The sequence below is a fragment of the Asterias rubens genome, chromosome 14 (assembly GCF_902459465.1).
Source record: "Asterias rubens chromosome 14, eAstRub1.3, whole genome shotgun sequence".
In the NCBI taxonomy this organism is placed as follows: domain Eukaryota; kingdom Metazoa; phylum Echinodermata; class Asteroidea; order Forcipulatida; family Asteriidae; genus Asterias; species Asterias rubens.
The window spans coordinates 6,889,827-6,913,988 of NC_047075.1; the positions used below are offsets into that span (position 1 = coordinate 6,889,827).

The following is a 24,162-nucleotide window of genomic DNA, read 5'->3' on the forward strand; positions in this document are numbered from 1 at the left end:
GACTTCAGAGGGATCAATAACAATAATTTCTCACAATGTTGTATGTAACACCCCTTCTAAGTATTCTGCCTTTAGCGCGTCACTATGTCTTAGTTTTACTAGACGGCAGCCGTGTGATAGTGCATTGTTTGCCGTGTGATAGTGCATCGTTTGCCGTGTGATAGTCCGATGACTATCACACGCCGTGCAGTACCCAGACTTCTTTTTACCCACCTCGAACCCATGTAATAAGTTGTGCATCTGTGTATCTGAAACGCGCGTACGAACGTTACGTGTACGAAGATGATAAAGTCTGTTGGGGTGTTATAAAACATTGACTGCTTTAACTCGTGCTTATGGTTATAAAACACGACTCGTTTTAACCATAGCACTCGAAGTAGTCAATATTTGTATACTATCAACCTCTCCCCATTACCGATTTGAGTAATCAATATTGTGAGTAATTACCAATAGTGTCCATTACTGCCTATAAAGATAAGACCAAAAGGCACCCAAGAGATGACACACCCAGCAAGACTCTGTAACCATTCATCTACAGTATGATGACATCACGGGAAAGCTCTTAGAATCTACTCAGTAAACCATTAATTTGAGGCAATGCATGGTGAGGTATCAAGAACTGTTAAATTGTGGTTTGCGGTAACACCATGTGTTTGTCTACTTGCCAGGTAGAGTTTATTTTTGAGATAACTGTGTTTCTATTACTGTTTTTATCGGATTGTCGGGGACTTCTCAGTTCTGAAAAGAACTGTCCTGCTTTTTTTTTTTAGACTTATACCTGGGCCGAAGGTATAATAGCAAATTGACTGGGAATATACTTTAGGTTATAGGATCGTTGTTAACTGCGCTACCGCGGAGTGAGTTTTTAAATTGGTGGTTATCTTGACCATTATTAGTTGAAAATTTTACATTGAAACATGAAACCCTATAATTATTAAATTTAATTGGTCAACTGATTATAATAATATAGCCATAATTATTGACGATCACTATCTCAAACTTGCACGTGTGTTGCTGTGGTTCGTGCGCAGCATAGACTACCTGATTGTAGTCGCCTTCGTATTGGTATGGACAGAACTAGCAATGCAGAGCAAACAAACAAGGCGGCGATCACAAGAAGACTGACGATGTAGTTGCCAGTGACATCATACAATCCTCCTGTCAACAAATTAAACAGAGTTAGCAAGATCAATTTTTCATGTTGCGTGTCATGGTTTAGAGCACCGGAGTGAAGCTGGTGTTTCTGATCAGCAGAGTGTGGATGAAAAACAAAATCAAAGGCATGTTATTCGGGTGGGATTAGAAACCACGACCTTTGCAATTCTAGAGCAGTAGCTAGATTAAGTTTGTGTCCTATTAGGAGCCGGTACCGCAGTAAGGAAACTAGGTTGGCCTACCGTGCTAACACACATCGATGTAGGGTGAAAACCAAAACATTAAAGGCAGTGGAACGTATTGGCAAGAATGTCAAAGACTAGCCTTCACATTTTGATGTATCTCAACATATGCATAAAATAACTAACCTGTGAAAATTTGAGCTCATCGGTCATCAAAGTTGCGAGATAATGATGAAAGAAGAAAACACCCTTGTCACACGAAGTTAGTGTGCGTTTTAGATGGTTGATTTCGAAACCTCAAGTTCTAAACCTGAGGTCTCGAAATTAATTCGTGGACATTTACTTCTTTCTCGAAAACTATGGCACTTCAGAGGGAGCTGTTTCTCTGTTTTATACCATTATTTTGATCAACCTCTCCCCATTACTCGTCACCAAGAAAGGTTTTATGCTAATAATTATTTTGAGTAATTACCAATAGTGTCCACTGCCTTTAAGCTTTATGCCTGTTGCAAAATGCTAATCTATTAAACTATTATTATTATTGAGCGCCAGTGCTATGACTTACCCGCAAGAGGGCCGCCGATAAGTATTCCAATGCCGATTGGAAATAGGGCTAGAATCGTCACACCATTGTTGCTGTACGTATCGGCAAATATGTCTGCCGAGATGCCCATTGCTGCACCGTACAAGACAGAGCGTATCAGCCCACCAACTACACCAAACCAAACAACAAAACAACTTCAAAATACATAAAGTTAAAGGCACTGGATGGACCCACCTTTGGAAATTATTGTTAAAGACCTGGGGGCCAATTTCATCGAGCTGCTAGCACGAAAATAGCTTGCTTGTTTTACACATCACACTGGCAAAAAAATCATGCCATTTTAAATGTTGCTTGTAACCGGTATTTTTGCTAGTGTGATGTGTAAAACAAGCAAGCTATTTCCGTGCTAGCTTTGGAGTCTTGACCGGTATACTGATTTTACTAAACAATTTTTTTTTTTTTTTTGCTTAAAGGAACATGTTGCCGGTCGCGTTGGTGTTTGAAAAGCGTTTGTAACCGTTTGTTATAAAATGCATATGGGTAGAAAGATGCTGTAAAAGTAGAATACAATGATCCACACAAACATGCCTCGATATTGCGTGGTTTTCCTTTTACATCGTCGACTAACTCTGTCGGCCAAATATGGCCGACCCCGACCGTGTTAGTTCGCAAAGTGAAGGAAAACCACGCAATTTTGAGGCAAACTTAATGTGTGGATCATTGTATTCTGACCCACTTTTAAAACATCTTTCCCACCATAATGCATTTTATAACAAACGGTTACAAACGCTTTTTGTTGACCAACTCGTCCGATCCAAGGCATCGTGTTCCTTTAAGAAACATGTTGTGCTCTATGAATTTGGGCCCAGTTTACTCACTTGGTGTATCCAAACATAATATGCATATTAAAATAACAAAGCTGTGACAATTTGGGCTAGATTGGTCATGGAAGTTGCAAGAAAATGATGAAAGAAAAAAATCTCCTTGTTCCATCACAAAGTGTGCTTTCAACCGATGAAGTCCTAATCTATACAAGAGTGAGATCTTGCACCTTTCTCAAAAAATGTGAGATAAATTAGACTGAGGGAGTCGTTCCTCTGTCTTGCTCTGTTGCTCATTTTTATAGGATTTGTGTCATTGCATGTTGAGGTATCATTGTATTTGGTTTTGCGGTAACACCATTGTGTGTATCAACTTTTTATTTATTTTTAATTTTTTTTAGACAACTGTCTTGTTTTATCAGATTGTTGAGGAGACTTCTCAATTCTGAGAGAATTGTCCTTTTTTTGGTAATACTGTATACACCTTGGCGAAACAGAAACATGGCTGGGACTACTAAATATTAAACTTTCCCAACTTATACAATGAGAGAGGTTTCGCGGAGTCTACGGATACACATACAACCGATACGTCGACACTTACTGTGTTCACGTGACGCGTATCCGCGACTATGGTATTTTGCACACACGTTAGCAACGGATACAGGAGCTCATACACGTCATCAAAAAACAGATACTGTTTTGCAGACTTTTAGTTGTATGTTTGTCCCAGATTAAAAACTGTTCACACGGAATTGCTTTCACTGGTATCGTGCTTGATAGAGATAGAAAATTGTTAGTCATTGCAAGCAAAACGATGAGAAAATGCAGTCTATAAAACACGGGGTCTCTATCGGTCATGCTTGTCGAGAAAAACACTCATGATGAATGCGAGCGCACTCAGGTAAAACATAACTTGCAAAACAAAATCCAACACGCGGATGACGTGAACGGATACGGATCATTTCCGTGTATGTATCTGTACGCTTGCGAAACCTCTCTATTAATCTATAGAACTTGCACACTCTCTAAATGCCAGAGTGAAAAGGCACTCGTAGAAGAGCCATATGAGGGACGACTTTTTTTTCGAGTGGTCTTCCGAACTTTTAGATTGAAGTTTGCAATTTTTGTTGAGTGATTTTCCACTCTGTCGTGGAGTGAAACCCAGGGTGGTGGTTATTTCACTCTTTTAGAGGGCTCTAAAAGAGTGAAATAACCACCACTCTTTTCAAAGAGCAATATGAGGGAGGGACTACTCGACAGGTAAAGAGTGGTGTTTTTCACTCTTAACATTTGAGAGAGCACTTTACCTATCGACAAAGCTAAGAAATGTTCTATCGTGTTTGCGATGGACATCACTCCAAACTCAGCTGTAGCTAGAAACATAGACGCAGAGAGATAGTATACTCTTTGGAATGGAAGACTGCCACCGAATATAGCAATGAGAAGCTTGCCGATCAAATCTCCAAAAGCGAAGAACACAAGTGCAAGAGAAATCTGCTGGTTGTTAAGACCGTGCCGATCCATCAAACTGGCCTAACAAGAGGAAGACAAGAACAAGTTAGGGTCAAGTATAACTCGTCCTTCGGATTGGACGTTAAGCCGTTGGTCCTATATGTGTTGTGTAACGCATGTAAAAGAACCCAGTGTACTTATCGAAAAGAGAAGGGGTTCGCCCCAGTGTTCCTGGTCCGATCGGCAGCAAATTGGGCTACAGCACCTTGTAAAACATTACATGGTGCTATCAGAACTAGGTCTCATAATTCAAATGCATAGTTCAAGATCTTGCAGAAAATACTGTATGTTACAACGCCAGGAGCGTCACCGGGTGACGGACAGGCGTTATAAAGAAGCCACAATTATTATTATTATTATTAAGTGTAAATTACATTACTACAAATATTGTTTGATTTTTTTGAATGATTGACATTAAATAATGGCTTTGGCAGCTAGCTTAGGACAGACATTTAAAGGATTTTGGTATTTTTTCTTAACACAAAAGAATCGTCCATAAACTTACTCAGTTTGAAGAAAATGATAGTAAAAGGCTTCCCTTAATACTTACAGAAAACAAGTATCAAAAAACGTATTAACCAGTGATGTTAGGCTATGGATTTTACATGCTAAAACTGAGACTAATAGCTTTCGTGACTTCGTTTTACTCATTTCTCAAAAGCTACATCACCTTAGCAAGCAATATTTTAGGGGAAGCTTTCTACTTTCACTTATCTTCAAACTGTGTAAAGGCAGTGGACACTATTGGTAATTACTCAAAATAATTATTAGCATAAAATCTTTCTTGGTAAAAAAGTAAAGGGGAGAGGTTGATACTATAAAACGTTGTGAGAAACGGTTCCCTCTGAAGTAATGTAGTTTTCGAGAAAGAAGTAATTTTCACGAATTTGATTTTGAGACCTCAGATTTAGAATTTGAGGTCTCAAAATCAAGCATCTGAAAGCACTCAACTTTGTGTGACAAGGGCGTGTTTTTTTTCTTCATTTTTATCTCGCAACTTTAGCTCAAATTTTCACAAGTTTGTTATTTTATGCATATGTTGTGATACACCAACTGTGAAGACTAGTCTTTGACAATTACCAATAGTGTCCACTGCCTTTAAGTTTAATGTAATTCTGTGGACATTGTGTAAAAAGTACACATACCCTTTAAAGGAACGTTACAGAAGAAAAAGAATAAGTTTATCCATTCTGAGTTCAGAACATGCCGTGACTATTGCTTTTATAGATCTACGTGAAAGTTGACGCTTTTACTTGTTGCTATCACTTGTCCTATTTTTTTTATTGATACCACTCATTGCGCTCAAAATAAACTTACAAAATTAATGATGAAAAACGTCCATCCGATTTGAGAAAGAGTTATTCCTATGCCCCATGCTGTGGGCTCGAACCTCGTCATCATCTCCAGCACCTCACAGTGGTATGACGAGAAGCAACACTTCTTCTCTTCTTGCAGTCGAGTCAAGTCTTCATCTTGCATTTTGGGTTCTTCAAACAAGCTCTGAATCTCTGGATTTCCATCTATGCTTGGTTGAACATCTTCACATCCATATACGTTTGTCTCCTCTTCATTCAAGGGACTTGCCTCCTTGCTACCGTCTTCAATATCTGCAACATCTTGACGGTCGTTGACGGTTGTTGACGGATCCCTGAGAATCAAGCCGATGGCTACACCCATTACGAAGATCCCGCTTGAGACGATTCTTAAAGCATTCCTCCATCCGTACTGGGTTATGCATGCAGTTAGCAGAGGACTGAAAATTAAGATACCTGGAAAAAAGTACGAATTTAAAACACTTCGAATAAGCAACGTTTGAGCCCCATAAGTTGTTAATGTTGATCCCAATGTCTTAAAAAAGGGGAAAACAAACCTAAAAGTCAATAAAATAAAAAAAACCATAAATCTCAGTCTTTGCAGTTTTAAATGACCTTTGAACCTATTTATCATTGTCCAATCCAAAATGTGTGTGTTGCGATTGTTACGTCATCGTTTTACCTCTAAAGAAGCTTGATGACGTTAATGCATCCTATAAGGTCTTTGTGAAGGCTTGCGTGTTCTGATGACATCATGACTACGCAGCCAGATAGAATTTGCAAGTGTAGTGCGAGTTTTTGGACGTTAAACTGCGCGATTTTGTTTTCTTCGCACGAGTAACCATAAAGCATAAAAACACCCTTTAAACTTACGTTGCCCCATGATTGGTTTAGAGAATGGGTTTACAACTATGGTACTGATAACTAAATGAGTTTGGGTGGTTCTAAAAAGAACCGTTGGTTTAAACTCGACGTTTCAATCAGTCTTTTCTGATTGTATTTCTTAAGTACTGTGGAGGCGGATTAGCTCGGTGATGCACGAGTTCGCTCACTAGACTGTGTCCGTGGGAAGAAGCATGCAGCATCACAGTCCAGCTTTCTCCAGAAGATGACCAGAGTATACTGATCAAAACGTCGAGTTGAAACCAACAGTTCTTTTCAGAACCACCCCAACTCATTTAGAGATAGTCATTGCGTTGTGTTACCGCAAACCTTTCCATATCGTAGTTCCACCATGCAAAGTTTCAAATCTACTGCATGATAACAGTTGTTTATACTCACACAGTGAAACCAGTTGGTAGAATTCAGAGTTTAGTTTATAGGAAACTCACGTCTTGTGTCACATTACCTTCGGATGGGACGTAAAGCCGTTGGTCCCATGTGTTGTGTAACGCATGCACACTCATCGAAAAGAGAAGGGGTTCGCCCCGGTGTTCCTGGCTGCGGCTGCTTAATGCGCCGTAGTACCTTGTAAACCCTTATAAGGTGCTAATTTTGGTCTCAGAATTCATCACTTCAATAACCTATCTTTCTGAAAATGTGTATATACTCAGCGCCTTGGGTACCTTGTTTGGTAGATACGTGCGCTTTATAAGACTTCGATCTTTGTATTTATATTATTACCTAATGAGGTTCCGAGGAACATGACAGCGCTCGCACGGAGAAACGAAGTCCCAGCAGCGAACCACTTAAGAACAATCCCATTGGTAGCAACGAGGACGAAGTCGTTTGCAACACCACCAAGGATACCAAAAGTCAAGAGGACGTACCAGAAGTTACGAGCTAATGATGTCAGCATCAACCCTGATAGAAATACTACATGACCAATTAAGATCAGAGTACGATGACTTACAACTCGGAGGAGTAAGCTGGCCACAGGACTCAGCAAGCCCGCTGATGCATTAGCTATGGACCCCGGCCACCCTGAAAGGATACACACGTCATCAACACAGATACATAAAGGAATCAGTTTAACACATTACTCGCTTGCATTTTCATGTTTGTAGAGATAATAACAGATTTCATGATTATCTTCCACGAAATTCGGTGTGCATTGTTTTCTTACAACCATGCACGAATAACTGTATAATTATACATACACCGTAAGTATTTTAACAACAAACCACAAACAATAAACAACAAACAACAAGCAACAAACATAAAAAACAACAAAAACAACAAAAGACATACAACAAACCAACAAACAACAAACAACAAACAGCACCAGCAACAGCAACAGCAACACCAGCAGCAGCAGCAGCAGCAGCAGCAGCAACAATAACAACAATAACAACAGCAGCAGCACCAGCAACACCACCAGCAACAGCAGCAGCAACAACAACCCCATCAATAAACAGCAGCAGCAGCAACAAGTCAACAATACTAAAATGAAACAAAAAACCGCTAACACATCACGTGTAATTGCGCAGCATAGTTACCTGTTAAGGCTTCACTGCTTCCAAACTCATCTCTGAAATTCACAAACAAGATGCTGTAGTTGTACACAATTCCTTTGATGAGGATTAATTGAATGTTGCAGGCAACTGGAATCATTAAACGAAACCAGCGCCACTTGCGACTAACCGATTCGACCATTACGAATTTAATCCCAGTATGAAATCATAGTGTAGTGGAAGTGATGCCAGGGTAGAGACAGACTGTAACCAACTCTCATGTACACCAACGTTTGTTAAAACTAGGCCTTTGTTCGTGACCTCATGAAATGTTTATTGTTGACGATAAACCATTATGAAAACTTCTATTCGTAACGAGTCACCGACCACGTCTGACTCTAAACTGTCTACGAGTTTCCGTCACGGATAACGCCGAAGCTATAGTGTGCGGATTTTAAAACTTGTTTTGTGTTTTTTGAATAATACAATATATTTATATATGATTCAATAGAATTCCGTTGACATATTATTAATTTTATGTCGCTGCGTAGGAACTAAATGCAGTATCCAGTGTATTGTTATCATTATTTATTGTTGTAATACTTATTTGTTTCTGCGGACAACCAAAAGCAAAAATAATCACCATCTAAAGGCGATCAAGAATATAAAAACATACAAAGGCACATACAAGTACAAGAGAAAACACGTCATAAAAAGAAAGACGTTAGGCCTACCTATTCAAAATATTGTTGTTGGCTTATGAATGTTTTTATAGTTTTGCACCTCCTTATTTTATTTGATAGACAGTCTACCCGCAGGTCAGCAAATTTATTTTCCTTTTATCTGCAAACTATTCCTCCTTTTTTCGTGTGTGACCTCTGTGTGAATATATAATTAGTCCAAAGGGCTTCTGAAATTCAGTCTTTTTTGGCCTTATCTGAAAAGTATTGACAGAAATAATGAAGCAGTACATGGGTTGTTCTAAAACCCCCTCGACCCACGACCCTCCGACATCCGCCCCGTGTTCGAAGAATGTCCCAATTCCGAATTCATAAAATGTCGCTTAATTACGGCCGAGTAAGAATTAAGTCCCCGATTTAGAATTCACAGTGTGCGATCCGCGACGCAACTTCCTTCCACGACTAGGCTTGACCTCAAGTCTGAGACTGCGGTTATATTTATCTGCATCAGCCACACAGAATTGGGAGTATTTACTCTCCGCTTCCGCACGACAAGTGTACACCGATTGGGGACTCCAAACACGTCCGTGTGGCCATTCGGTCGGTCGGGTCATGGAGGTAAAATTCTACCTCCAGGGTCGTGGGGGTTGAGGGGGTTTTAGAACAACCCGCAGTACATTGAAATAAAGAGCATATCGGTCGTTTTGTATGAAAACAAAATGTGTGCAACTCAAATTTTAAAAACACGACAAATTGTCCCGTTATGAATGTCAGCAACAGTCAAAAATAGTATACATGGATAGATTATTTAATATTCTTCCTGGAAATGTTAAAAGCGATACCGGATCGTACCTAGTCCAGTCATGATACAGCGATATCCACCGGTAGTCGAAAACCCACGTTACGAAATAAAACAACCAATAAACAGCATGGTTTTCCTGCACGGTGATTGGCTGACGATGACATCATCCATTTCGTTGGAATGGTTCCCCGACTGCCAGCCTAGCGTTAGTCAATAACAAGAGTGCCTGTCTACAATGAGCCGACCCCATACAGATACTGATATTAACCGTATTATCTGTTCACGTCAGCCGGGTGTTGGATTTTGTTTCGCAAGATATGTACATGTACTTGTATGTGTCACTCGAGTGCGCTCGCATTCATCATCATGAGTGTTTTCCGGACTAGCATGACCTATAGTGACCCGTGTTTTATACATTTTCTCATCGTTTTGCTTGCAAATGACGAACAACTTTCCGTCTGTACCAAGCACGATACCAGTGAAAGCAACTCCGTAGGAAATGCTTTGATCTGTGTTAAAACTAAAACTAAAACGCTGCAAAACAGTTTCCGTTTTTCTACGACGTGAATCGTCGCGGATACGTGTCATGTGAACACACAAAGTGTCGACGCATCGGTATCTGTGTGTAGACATGCAAAACCTCTCTGCTATCTTTCAGCAACAGTTATTGTAACTTTTTATCTAAACTTGTAGTTATTGTATACATGTAAAGAACAAATCAAAGTCTGTATTTTTAAAATTATTTTATTCTTACTAGTATTTTCGTTATGCAAGAAAAAAAAAAGGAGAAAACGCGAACAAGTATCATGAGAAAAGTTATTTATTGAACATTGTTTTAAACATTTTTGGTGAATTGTTCCCCCTTAAAACACAATCACCTCCTCATCTCGCCCATTGCTTTACAAGTTGTTTCGCTTGCATTTTTGCGGACTTTGCCCACGGTTTGGGGTACAAAAAAGTGCTTTCAAAATTACGATATCTATATACATGTACGTTGATTTCCATAAAGGTGCTGTCCGTCTATAGACGATGTGACCTATATTTACATTCAAACCGCCCTCTGTTGACAAAACACTGTATACATCATGTTTCGCCGGGCAAAAACACCTGTAGTAGTGATAAGATTGCATACTCTTTCTAGCTGGCTGCCAAAACACAAAGGTTTTGCCCGGCGGTGCGCGCGAATCATGTTATGGTTTTCAAGTGACGTCAGAGGTCACATCGTCTATAGGTTCTTTGTGGGTGTGTTCGTTTAGCTTCCCTGGGTCGACCTCGGTGTGTGGCGGTTTTTTTTTCGAGGACGAACGTGGGTAATTATCTGCAAAAGTTCATAATGGAAAAAAAAACAACCACACACCTTGTCGACCCAGGGAAGCTAAACGAACGCACCCATAGTCTGTGTTGCCAACCCTCTGGTCCCGCATGATATAAAAAACAATGTTCATAGGGTACGTTCTATTAGCTTCCCCGGGTCGACCCCGGTGTGTGGCGTTTTCTTTTTCCAGGACGAACGTGTGCAGATAATTACCCACGTTCGTCCTGGAAAAAAAAACGCCACACACCGGGGTCGACCCAGGGAAGCTTAAAGAAAGCACCCTTTATAGTGATGACCCAGATGAACTTGGACGACGTCTCTGCCTCCAGTGCAACCACAGTACATCAACAACAGTCATTGATTGTAAGCCAGCCATAACACTGAAAGCTACGGTATAGTCTCCAATCGTGTCGTAAATCAATCCTGTTGGGCACAAAACAAAATAATTATTTCGTATAATAATGTTAAAGACTTGTATTGCGCACATATCCACCACTTTTACCATCCCAACAAGGTACTCAAGGAGCTTGGAATAATACTGTAGCAGAATAATGTTATTGATGGTATGAATTCTGAGACCCCATTATGTAGCACCAATAAGGGTTTACAAGGTGCTACGGCGCATTCAGCAGCCACAGCCATGAGCACTGGCCCAAACACCTTCTCTTTTCAATAAGTGCACTGGGTTCTTTTACATGCGTTACACAACACATGGGACCAACGTCTTTACGTCCCATCCGAAGGTTGAAGCAATGGTTAAGGACACAAGTGTCACGACTGGGGGATTTCGAACCCACACTCTGCTGACCAGAGTACCGATTATCAGCACATCCAATGGAAATAACTGGGTTTGTATGACTAGTTTTTGTCTGTATAATGACAGGTGCAAAAACAAATGCTGCTTCATTTGTAATGACCATGAACTCACCTGGAAAATATAGAAGCAGTATCATTGCAGCACCAGACGAGAATCCAGTCCATCCCATGACATATCCCATATGATCTTTGCCGAATACCTCCTTAATAACAACATCTATGAGTATTGAAGACATTCCAAGAGCATTTCCAAGCATGAAAGTATTCACAACAATCGTCCAATAAGACATCAGCCAAGGATCAAGAGCATAATAGATGGCATTTATAAGGAGAGCTCCAGCAAGCCATATACAATAGCTGAACATCTTAACAGTCTGAACCAATGGACCAATCACAATGCAAACTACTGTCCTACCTATCCCATACGCTACAATGAATTGGGATGCATCTTCCAATGTGAATTCTTTATACACAGTTGCGTACTGTACGTAGTATATCAACCAAGCAGTGTTTGTAAGCCTCCAGACAATGACCAAGAACACAACTAGCCAGAATGATAAGGATGAGAATAAACCAAGCTGGAATGTATCTCTAGTGAATGAGTAAATTGTGGTATAACAAGAACAGCCACAGCGGTCGCTTGGTGCCACTTTGTCTTCCCCTGTCTCTTGCTCTTCGTCTGTGACAGCTGCCTCATAACCATCTTGACTCCTACCAGCTGCAGGTGGTTTCATCAGAGCTCCACATACAGCGAGATGTAATAACAATCCTCCAAGAAGTAGCATTGTTCCCCTCAAGCCGTAGACTTCTAGGAAGAGTTGTATCAAGGGCACAACAGCCACGAAGACCGATGAATTGCCTAAGTCAGCTACACCGTAAGCTGTTGTGATAGATTTACTAAAACAACCTCCAATCAAATGTTTTGTTATCACGAATGAGATGCCGATTGCTGGCCCTGTATAATAAAACACACATTGATTTTACAGCCGTGGTGAAACAAAAAGAACATAGAAAACATACTCAACTTTACAAATATAATGTTTAAGACAGTGGACACTATTGGTAATAATTGCCAAAGACCAGTCTTCTCACTTGGTGTATCTCAACATATGCATAAAATAACAAACCTGTGAAATTTTGAGCTCAATTGGTCGTCGAAGTTGCGAGATAATAATGAAAGAAAAAACACCCTGGTCACACGAAGTTGTTTGCTTTCAGATGCTTGATTTCGTGACCTCAATATCTCCGGTAAGTAATACTTATAATAGCGCCCTCACGCGGTCAAAAATACGGCCCATTAAACTGCAAAAGTAATCATCAAATTAGCAATTCAATTACCTGTTAATAAGGTTAGGATGAAGGTTATGATGTACAAACTTGGTAGAAACGACGCAGTTATCATGGAGATACCGGCAACTAATCCACTCACTGTCAACACAGTCCTGGCGCCAAATCTCTCCTTTAGTGGCGTTGCTAAGACACCTGTTAATCAAGAGCAAACTTGTTAAAGAAAACGCGGTAAGGATGAAGGTGATGGTGACAAACTGGAGTCTATGCGAACTGCCTCTAGTTACCGGGCAACCTCGGTAGTCTAGTTGGTAAGACACTGCTCTAGAATTGCAAGGGTCGTGGGTTCGAATCCCACCCGAGTAACATGCCTGTGATATTTTTTCACAGGACTTGGGAAAGTACTGAGTATACAGTGCTAACACACATCGGTGTATGGGTAAAAACCAAAATTAATAAATTAATAAACTGGAGTCACTTTTGGTGATTGTTAAAGTGACCTGCACAACGATTTAAAAAAACGACCAGGCTAAACTTAAGAGAAAATGGTAAAGAAAACCCCAAGGAACACTTACACACAAAACAAACCTAGCGAAACAAGGAATAGCGAAACTGTCTGAGATGTTTATGAGTCAGTAATTATTGGAACACACAGTCTATTAAATGTTTTCAAAATGTTTGACATTAAAAAAGCTGCATCAGTGCTTCTAACCAGGAAGCTTTTAAGGCAATTCATTTTTTTCGGAGTAGGCCTAAATGGAAGACTATGAGGACGCTTGGTGGCAGCAGACTTACCATGTAAAATCCATCGTTCTCGGTCATGTGTGCAGGCTCTGAACTACCATGGAGGAATCTTTGTTCCTCCATGGAACTACGTAAACAATGGAAATATACCTGGTAAGTCTGCTGCCACCTAGCGTCCCAAAGTATCCTATTACCAATTTAGTTTCTCTTCATTAAAGTAATAAATTGAAGGGAAGCTTTCCACTATCAGGATCTTCAAACCCTGTAAGTTTAATGTAAATCTATGGACATTTTGAAAAAGTTCCCAAATCCTTTAATTATGTTTTCCACAATTCAATGTACAATGGAGGAACTTCCAATCCATGAATGTACTAACATTAATATAAATACATTATTATTATTATTATTCATGTACTCGTATTTTCGATCCTAGCATTCTGGTCTTTTCGAAGGCTTAATGACAACACAACAAACATGATGATGAACAGGTAACAGGTACATTAAAATATATCTTCACAATTTTTGTAAACGATCTTTAATTAAGGCTTGTTCTTGGAAAACCCTAGGTCTTAGGTGTGGCCTTACCCCAATAAATCTGATCGCACTTACCTGAGAAACTTATCCCCGCACTTACAAAAGCAACCATCCAGCCAATTAACCAAGTCGAAGTGACGAACTGTTCCTGTAAGGAAGGTAACATCATACCCAGGCCTTTTACTAAAACAGCCAACGCCATCTTGGTTGTAAATAAACACAACACAGCAATCCAGCCTCGTAGACCACCATCACGGAAAGTATCAACTAAAGACTGCAAAACGCGTCCGAAACAACCGGAACTCATTTTGGAACAAGCCTCATTCTATATGGCTTGATATAAAACAAACACAAAATCAGAAAGCAGTTTTTGTTGGTCGTTGAAATAAACAAGAATCCAATATGACTGCCCCGTTAGATAGAGTACGTGCGTACTCTGTGTACAACTCCAAATCCCTGTTCAATAACAAACCTTGCTTGAGTTGTCATGCCAGGTGCGTGCCGTGAATAGAGCATGGCAGTGAGTGTATAGTATCTTTGGTAGAGTTTTAGTGAATTACGCAGTCTACCTGCAGTACACTAATCCCCATTGTTATTTATCTGCAGGGATATGCAGCGTGTTTTCATGCGTGACCTCGGTTTGAATACTAATTAGTCAAAAGGGCTTCTGGAATTCGGTCATTTTCAGCCTTTGCTGAAAAGTCTCAACCAAAATAATGTACCAGTAAATTGAAACGAAGAGCATATCTGTCGTTATGTATAAAAACAATCGGTGCAACTCAAATTTTAAAAAGAGAAATTTGTACGTAAAAAATGGCTTCAAAAACAGAGAAAACAAGTCACAAAAACACGGACAATTTTCATGTTATGAATGTCGGCAACAGTCCCCAATTAGTATTTATGGATAGATTAGTTCATATTCTACCTGGAAATGTTAAAAGCGAGACCGGATCGTTCCTAGTCCAGTCAGGATACAGCGATTTCCACCGTTAATCCAAATCTCACATTACGAAAAAGTCACCTATTAGACAGAATGGTTTTCTTGCACGGGTGATTGGCTGATGATGACATCATCGACTGAAGGCCGGTTTATAGTCGGTCGCGCGATGGAAATCTTGACGCGCGATCATAAAAAGACACAGTTTTCAGGCCTCAGTCCTAGGATTGCGCGCAATATTTCCATCGGGCGACCATCGCGCGACCGACTACAAGCCGGCCTTGATAGGGCAGCATGTTGTTTTTCGTTGACATGGTACCTTGACCACCAAGCCAAAGTGATTCAATAACAAAAGCGCCCGTCTATACCATTATAGACGGGCGCTTTTGTTATTGACTAACTCAGGCTTGGTGGTCAAGGTACCATGCCAAAGAAAAAAAGCATGGTGCCCTATGAATTCCTCCTTTTTGGTCACGTGATTTTGGGTGATATCGGACCCTAAATTCGACAGAGCCTAGTCGGAGATTTTTGGGTCTGGGAACCAGACTAGAAACCACTGGGCTTTAAGAAGAAAACAAAAATAATTATGTGATTGTGACTGTGATATACTCATGTATGATTTTCCTGACCCTCATCAGGCGAGAAATTCAAACGCTGTCAAACAATTTGATTCTGCAATGAAGATATTACGCGAGAATGGTGTGACGTAGAAACCAGTAATTCGCTCTTAAATTATGGGTGCGTTCGTTTAGCTTCCATGGGTCTACCCCGCGGTGCTCACCCGGTGAGCCCCTGACAAGAGCTAATCGAACGATCACACTCGCCCTCTCGTGGTGACGGCATGCACCTCAGGTCACCCCCAAGTGACCCACTCCACAAGCAGGGCACTAGGGGCTGACCCAGGTGAGCCCCGTCAAAGCTATTCGAACGTACCGGGGCAGACCTGGGTCGACCCCCAGGGAAGCTAAACGAACGCACCCATTAAGTGTTAAATTTGCGTAGCGCCCTCTACCGTCGGTATGTCACCGGTATGAATAATACCCCCCTCTAAAAATAGATTGTAGACTTACTTGGTTATAAATATTCATCTATGCAAATCACCCTAAAATCAAATCATGCTTTCACACCGTTGGCGGCGCACTATACTTCACCGTCATAGACCTTTTCGCAAATACTGGGGCGCGCCCGTAAAGCTTGGAATTAGGTGCATTGTGGTCTAGCTGGTATCCAAATTTGATCCATATCTATCCCACAATGCACCTCATTCAACAGTCTGCGCTTGCGCATTGGTATTTGCGATAAGGTCTATTCATATTCTTGTAGAAGACGCGTAAACAGCTTTCCTTTCCTTCGTCTTCTACTTACAGGTAAAGATTTTCTATTTTCATATATTATTCTTTTAACTTTATTTCGTTTATTTATACAACATGTGACGAGAACAAATGTGTAACATAGAGTTACCTTGTACATATTACTGTGATTTATCGTTAGTTTGTAGATAATTGTTGTTTGCGAGATTTTTCCTGTATATTGAGATATGCAGGAAAAGTATCCAAATTCAGTTTAATCTCGTTGTAAATATACAACACAGGCGTGATTGTTTTAACGTCTGTCCATTTTGTTTATTTGGACTTACGATGTCTCTATCGTCGACTGAGTCACATAATTCAAGATGGCGGCCGCCAGCAAGCTTTTGGCGGGAACCGTGCGCCATCTTGTTTTACTTGTTTTCTGCCTTAAGCAATACCTTTACCTTTTAATTAAATTGTTTTGTTTATTAAATCTAAATATATCCTAAAAATATGCATTAACATGTATTAATTAAAAAGTCATTCATATTCTTGTAGAAGACGCGTAAACAGCTTTCCTTTCCTTCGTCTTCTACTTACAGATTCAGAATAAATATCGTGATAATAAGAACAACAAGCAGCCGTGTCCTCTATCCATTATTTGGCCTATTAAATACCGTGGGTCACAGGTATTTAAGTGTTATTTTCAGTGAGCGGTATACAATTGGTTGAATAAAAACATTCCAGATGAGCCAGTGTGGATTTATACTTTATTGGTTCCAAATCTTTGATCGTGGCTTTTTAGTCGTCCTGTTAGCCACTACAAACAGCGCCCTCCTGTAATCAACCTCCGTCATTTAGCCTACGAGTTAGGGTACGTGATATAATAATAATTATGGGTGCGTTTTTTCGTGGCTGAGATGCAGAAGAATAAACACGATCTAATAAGACTTGAAATCAAGTCTTGTGAGAATTGGAGTGAGTTTTCGTTAGTGACGTCATATAATTTGAAAGTTCCTTGACCGTTCAAATTTGCCTGTTCAAACGTATACATCAGATCGCAATCACCCTACTTCCCACCCTTTTGAAATTACTCTTGTTTACCACAAATTATTTAACTATTAAATAAGTTTATGTGACAATAAGTTCAATTTGTCATTACCTATATTTCTTATCGAAAAAATGCCCCAAATGATGTGTAAATGTTAAGCTTTAAGATACCAACTTTTGTTTGTACCTAAACAATGTCACGAAAATGATCATTTATATTCAATGTAAATGGTTCACTATTTTGGTTAAGGTCGAAAGTGCATACAAACCTTAAAAACATGTTCCCATCATTTTCATTTACAGCCAGAAGTTTTAAACAACAAATGTGTAAATAAAAAATTATCAGTTTGCAGTAAGGGAGCTGTAAGAAATAGAGTGAATAATAATTTGACAATAGTTTGTTGGAAGATTACAGACAATCGCTTGTAGTTGTGGTCTTTACAAAATGATAAGTGGACCCCCAGAGAATTATTTTGTGCTGTGTAAAATATTGTTAACCCTGTTGCAATAAGTATTATTAAAGCAGTTGTTATGTTTGTGGTATGATTAAATAATAATTTTGCACTGTATTATGTCAAGCCCTGTTGCAATACGAATTATTATAGCAGTTATTATGTCTATGAATAAATAATAATTTTGTACTGTATTATGTCAAATATTGTTTGCCCTGTTGCAATAAGAAATATTAAAGCAGTTATTATGTGTACGAATAAATAATAATTTTGTACTGTATTATGTCAAATATTGTTTACCCTGTTGCACTAAGAATTATTAAAGCAGTTGTTATGTTTATGGTATGAATAAATAATAATTTTGTACTGTATTATGTCAAATATTGTTTGCCCTGTTGCAATAAGAAATATTAAAGCAGTTATTATGTGTATGAATAAATAATAATTTTGTACTGTATTATGTCAAATATTGTTTGCCCTGTTGCAATAAGAAATATTAAAGCAGTTATTATGTGTACGAATAAATAATAATTTTGTACTGTATTATGTCAAATATTGTTTACCCTGTTGCACTAAGAATTATTAAAGCAGTTGTTATGTTTATGGTATGAATAAATAATAATTATGTACTGTATTATGTCAAATATTGTTTGCCCTGTTGCAATAAGAAATATTAAAGCAGTTATTATGTGTATGAATAAATAATAATTTTTTACTGTATTATGTCAAACATGTTGTACAATATAAGAAGCCAATGCGCGAAATAAGACCCACAGAACCAAGCAAACCACGCAAACTACCGCGTGAAATGTTTTAAAAAGTGGTTTACTCTGGGGCTCAGTGGAAAACAAAAAATGGCTTCAATGTAAATTTGTGTCTTAGCGTAAATTTGAACTACAGTTCTTCTGGTAATTTACTGAAAGAGTCTCGAAAAGTTCAGAATTTTTTCTGAAAAACTTTATAGAAAGGGTTCGGGTTAATAAGTAGAATCAAACCGTGAAGGTATTCGGACGATGATGGAGTAAACAATAAAAATCTGACGTCATACTTCCAGGCTCGTGAATTACGCCAGAGTTTACCATTAAGCACACACTGTGGAAAAATCCGTAAAGTTTACGGTGCTTTACCTGGCAGCTAGGGTGCCAGGTAAATCGCCGTAATTTTAACGGTGGAAGTTTTGCAAACTATCACTTCAAGGCACAATTAACAAGACTAAAGCACCGTCAATTGTAAGGATTTGTATTTACACTGTACGTTAAAGTTCTGACGGTCACATGGAGCATCTGAACCGTTGATCTCTCAATCAAATTATACGTACACGTATACATATATAAAAAATAAAATAACAATGATGTGTGTTGTATGATATCACTGGTTCTGTAAAACCAGGTCATGTCTTTATCCTCGCAGATACAGACAGGGCACCAGTGTAGGTGGAGAGGACTCGATGCAAGTCGTTAGACAGTGTCTAATACTGTCTGCCAGTGCTGCATATTGCAAGTGCCAAGCATCACCAATACACTCATCCTGCCTGCCGTGCATGCAACAGTCGCAGTGCGATAATACATTCATGCAACGGTCGTAGGTATAGCGCGTGGCATGGTCGTGCTCTTAAACGACTGGAGTAGCTCGTTCCCATTTAAACTTGCCCGTCTAATTTTTGATAGCAGATACAATGCAAGTGTACATTGCTAGATACAATTATTCAAGACGGTAATTGGGAGCAACTCCAACATTGGGACAATAATGTGTGTACCGTCCCCGCATCGTGAGAACGTTGGAAAAAAGTAGCAAGCGGCGAAAGAGACCTCGCAACATTTACCGACTTGATTCAAGACTATACCTTGAGGAGAATTAAGGGGCAAAGACTAAAACCAAGATGAGACTTCGAAAAAGACGTAATTATTTTAAACTGTTTTAATAAACTGTTTAAAAACAGTTTGTTTAACAAGGGGAAGGATAGCGACGAGTTCTTAATTATTGGCCGTAAAAACCAGCAGGGTCGTTGCCGTCTAAAAAAGGTCCGAGCCGAAGGCGAGGGCCTTTATCGCACGGACACGACCCTGCAATGTTTTACATGGCCGATTAGAAATGAGTCACTACTATTTTAGTCCCATTCATGAATGCCATCCGGCGGTTAAAAATAAAGTAGGAAACTCTGTAAAAACTTATCTTTTTCCCAACATTTACCTTTGTGTACCCTAAGTGCATTTTTATTTTCGGATATGTTTTTGTGCGCGTAATGCATCCGTATACACGGTCTAAAATGGCGCGGCAAGATCGATCACTCCTGCGAACGAGGTTGTAGGCTAACCCACACGTATCCGAAAACAATGTTATGTTGTTATGGAAGAGTGTGTGGTAACACCATGTAATGACTATCTCTAAATGAGTTGGGGTGGTTCTGAAAAGAACCATTGGATTAACTCGACGTTTCGATCAGTATGCTCTGATCGTCTTCTGGATAGTTATGTTGTGATGAACATGTCAAAAAGGCTAGTAAATATGTGAGAAGCAAATGCGCGAAATAAGACAAACAGTACCATGTCAGCTATCATGTACAGTGTTAATATGGTTTACTATGGGGTTCAATGGAGAAATAATAATTTAGCTTCAATGTAAATTTGTGTTATAGCGTGATACTGTCAAGACTAATGACTTTGCAATTAATCGGTTCGTTCATTTAATTCCAGGTAAAAAGCCGCCATAAATTAAATTTGGTCAATCCTTTACAAATACAATCACCGTTAAAATTGCCCGTACCTGTTAACGAGAGGCACCTATTGTTCACTAATGACTCGCTCCTGGACCAGAATTAATTTGTTATCCAACGGCACCATTCATGGAAAGTACGATAACACTAAGTGTATAACAAACCTTTACTTCTTTGTAAATTTGAAATACGGTTCTTCTAGTAATTGAATAATAATACGTAATAATATCGTAGTCTTATTATAGCGCACGTATCTACCGAGAAATGTACTCAAGGCGCTGAGTATATACAAACTTTCAGAAAGATAGGTTATTGCAGTGATGGATTCTGAGACCCAATATCACCTTATAAGGGTTTACAAGCTGCTTTGGCGCATACAGCAGCCACAGCAAGGAACACCGGGGCGAACCCCTTCTCTTTTCGATAAGTGCACTGGGTTCTTTTAAATGCGTTACACAACACATGGGACCAACGGCTTTACGTCCCATCCAAAAGACGAAGCAATAATTAAGTGTCTTGCTTAAAGGACACAAGTGTCACAGCTGGGGATTTACTGATTGAAAGATTCTCGAAAAGTTCGGATCTTATCGCAAAAAAATCATGGAAAGGGTTGGGTCAATAAGTAAAATAAAACCAATGAAATATTCGGACCATGATGGAGTAAACAATATGGTAGCCAGAATATCTGACGTCATACTTCCAGGCTCGTGAATTTACCCCGCAGATGGCATTGAGCCTACGTTTAAATCCTGACGGTCAAAATGGTACATATGTAGCGTTGATCTCGCATTCACTTTTCAATCAAATTATACGTACAAGTATATAGATCATCATTGACATGATGTAAAGTAATACATTGTGTCCGATGATATCACTGGTTCTGTAAAACCGGTACATGTCTTCATCCTCGCTAATAAAGACACAGGAAAAGTCAATGTGTAAACTAGACTGGTCCCCTATAGCAATAGGTGAACTATTGGTCATATTCAATGACGAGAGGACTTTATAATAGTCTAGACCAGATTTTAAGAAAGGGCTCTGTAAAGTGAGTGAGCGGCATTTTTGAGTACAAGTTGGTAACCCATCCAACTAACCTAATATGGGGGTGCTGAATCCGAAAATCGGGGATACCAAGCCGAATTTTAAGATTAAAGGTGTCTTACGAAAAAATAACCAAAAACAAGTAAAAATATAAATTATGCAAAACATATCTGTTTGTGTAAATCTATGTTACTAAAAAAATGAATCATTTAACATTCCTTGACCTTGTTTAGGGATAGCTGGATCCAACAAAATAAGTAATTTAAGTGTAAGCATTGATAAAAGGAGCATTTTTGTCAGAATAGTTCAAAATACTTAGAGTGTGAAAATCAAGCATCACTTTAAAGTGTTTCAGTTTGATGTCACTTAAAGCCATTGGACCCTTTCGGTAAAAAAAATTCACAGATTTACAAATAACTTACAGGGTTTACAGAAGGTAGTGGTGAAAGACTTCTCTTGAAATATTGTTCCTTGAAATGCTTTTCTTTTTATGAAAAACATTAAAACAATATCAATTCTCGATAGCGAGAATTACGGATTTATTGAAAATGTCATCACACGGCGAAACGTGCGGAAACAAGAGTGGGTTTTCTCGTTATTTTCTTCCGACTCCGATGACCGATTGAGCCTAAATTCTCACAGGTTTGTTATTTTATACACAAGTTGTATAATGGCTTTAAAGTCACCTTGAAATAGATTTTTTTCTTTCAAACAGAAGAGTATATGCTTACGAACAATAAAACCATTTTTTTTTGTAATTGTTTGTCACGATTTATATGTTTCAAAAATATATAAAGTTGTTTGGGGGCTGACTCCGCCTACCCCTTTTGTGACGTCAATCGAGGCAGACTTTGCCTGCAATGCGTATAGTAAACACACGTGCAAAGTACATGTACGTCCAAGTCGTGAGTTGGTACATTTCAAAAAGTGTTTTTCTGCATTCAGCAGCAATACACCTGGTCGGCATTGCCGGAAAAAAAACATATTTTTTTTTTTTTTAAACGTACTAACACACGACTTGGTCCGTACATGTACTTTGCAATTGTGTTTACTCTACGCATTACAGGCAAAGAATTAAAACAAAAAGAGTTTAATAAGGGAATAAAAGGGTAGTGTCAAGTTCTGAATCGGCCGTTTAAAACCGGCAGGGTCATGGCCGTGCGATAAAGGCTCGGGCCTTTATAATGTTTGTTTTGAAAGTTGTATCTTTTAATCAAAATTACAAAGATCTACTTGGATGTTATATAAAACAAATAATGAATGTTTTTCATTCGTGCAATGGTGCGAAATGTTCATTCGTTGAAAGCTGGAATGTTCCATTCAACTCGGCTCCGCCTCGTTGAATAGAACATTCCATCTTTCAACTCTTGAACATATTCGCACCATTGCACTCATAAACATTCATTATGTGTATATTATATAACACCCAAGCAGATCCTTGCCATTTGATTGGAGGATTGTCCGTCACGTGATAGCAAATAAAAGTACCAATACACGCTGAGTCACTCACCGTGCTTTTTCGTTCCATCCGAAAAGTACCATTGCACGCTGCCAGCGTGCAATGGTACTTTTCGGATGGAACGAAAAAGCTGAGTAAAAACATCACTGCGTGCGCGTGTCTTTGGTAACGCAGCAGTGTTACTGCAAGGCATATTAGTAACATTACTAGCATTCGGCTTCTACAATTAAAAATTGTCGGCCTACGCTTTGTTTGTTTTAAAAGTTGTATCTTTCAATCAAAATGACAAAGATCTACTTGGATGTTATATAAAACAAATAATGAATGTTTTTCATTCGTGCAATGGTGCGAAAATGTTCATTCGTTGAAAGCTGGAATGTTCCATTCAACTCGGCTCCGCCTCGTTGAATAGAACATTCCATCTTTCAACTCTTGAACATATTCGCACCATTGCACTCATAAACATTCATTATGTGTATATTATATAACACCCAAGCAGATCCTTGCCATTTGATTGGAGGATTGTCCGTCACGTGATAGCAAATAAAAGTACCAATACACGCTGAGTCACTCACCGTGCTTTTTCGTTCCATCCGAAAAGTACCATTGCACGCTGCCAGCGTGCAATGGTACTTTTCGGATGGAACGAAAAAGCTGAGTAAAAACATCACTGCGTGCGCGTGTCTTTGGTAACGCAGCAGTGTTACTGCAAGGCATATTAGTAACATTACTAGCATTCGGCTTCTACAATTAAAAATTGTCGGCCTACGCTTTGTTTGTTTTAAAAGTTGTATCTTTCAATCAAAATGACAAAGATCTACTTGGATGTTATATAAAACAAATAATGAATGTTTTTCATTCGTGCAATGGTGCGAAAATGTTCATTCGTTGAAAGCTGGAATGTTCCATTCAACTCGGCTCCGCCTCGTTGAATAGAACATTCCATCTTTCAACTCATGAACATATTCGCACCATTGCACTCATAAACATTCATTATGTGTATAATATTCATCTCACTCAGACTAACAAATATTTTCTTAACTTGTTTTTACTGATTTCTGAAAAAAAAATACAGCACATCATCAAGAAATAGAAAAGCACCATCATTATCTTCAAACCGTTA

General features: G+C 39.1%; 2 protein-coding genes across 2 annotated transcripts; both read right to left on the reverse strand.

The window, feature by feature from the left end:
- Positions 1-278: 278 nt before the first annotated feature.
- On the reverse strand, positions 279-8,344 carry LOC117299257 (monocarboxylate transporter 9-like). The gene is made up of 6 exons (XM_033782738.1): positions 7,966-8,344; positions 7,151-7,450; positions 5,532-5,983; positions 4,010-4,235; positions 1,903-2,049; positions 279-1,158 (listed from the first exon to the last, which is right to left on the reverse strand). Exons 1-6 carry the CDS (start codon positions 8,120-8,122, stop codon positions 995-997), a joined length of 1,446 nt encoding a protein of 481 aa, XP_033638629.1. The 5' UTR covers positions 8,123-8,344; the 3' UTR covers positions 279-994.
- Positions 8,345-10,723: 2,379 nt separating this feature from the next.
- LOC117299360 (monocarboxylate transporter 12-like) lies at positions 10,724-14,554 on the reverse strand. The gene is made up of 4 exons (XM_033782890.1): positions 14,174-14,554; positions 12,872-13,015; positions 11,646-12,488; positions 10,724-11,140 (listed from the first exon to the last, which is right to left on the reverse strand). Exons 1-4 carry the CDS (start codon positions 14,403-14,405, stop codon positions 11,001-11,003), a joined length of 1,359 nt encoding a protein of 452 aa, XP_033638781.1. The 5' UTR covers positions 14,406-14,554; the 3' UTR covers positions 10,724-11,000.
- Positions 14,555-24,162: the final 9,608 nt, after the last annotated feature.

Bases quoted from the DNA above. Each gene is read 5' to 3' on its own strand.
- LOC117299360 (XM_033782890.1), bottom strand. From the start codon at position 14,405: ATGAGTTCCGGTTGTTTCGGACGCGTTTTGCAGTCTTTAGTTGATACT. The intron at 13,016-14,173 runs GTAAGTGCGATC...CTTGATTAACAG, and splicing joins TGCGGGGATAAGTTTCTCAG to GTGTCTTAGCAACGCCACTA. The intron at 12,489-12,871 runs GTAATTGAATTG...TTTATTATACAG, and splicing joins CATCCTAACCTTATTAACAG to GGCCAGCAATCGGCATCTCA.
- LOC117299257 (XM_033782738.1), bottom strand. From the start codon at position 8,122: ATGGTCGAATCGGTTAGTCGCAAGTGGCGCTGGTTTCGTTTAATGATT. The intron at 5,984-7,150 runs GTAATAATATAA...ACTTTTTTCCAG, and splicing joins GTTCCTCGGAACCTCATTAG to GTATCTTAATTTTCAGTCCT. The intron at 4,236-5,531 runs GTAAGTTTATTT...TCCTCTTGTTAG, and splicing joins CGTTTTTCATCATTAATTTT to GCCAGTTTGATGGATCGGCA.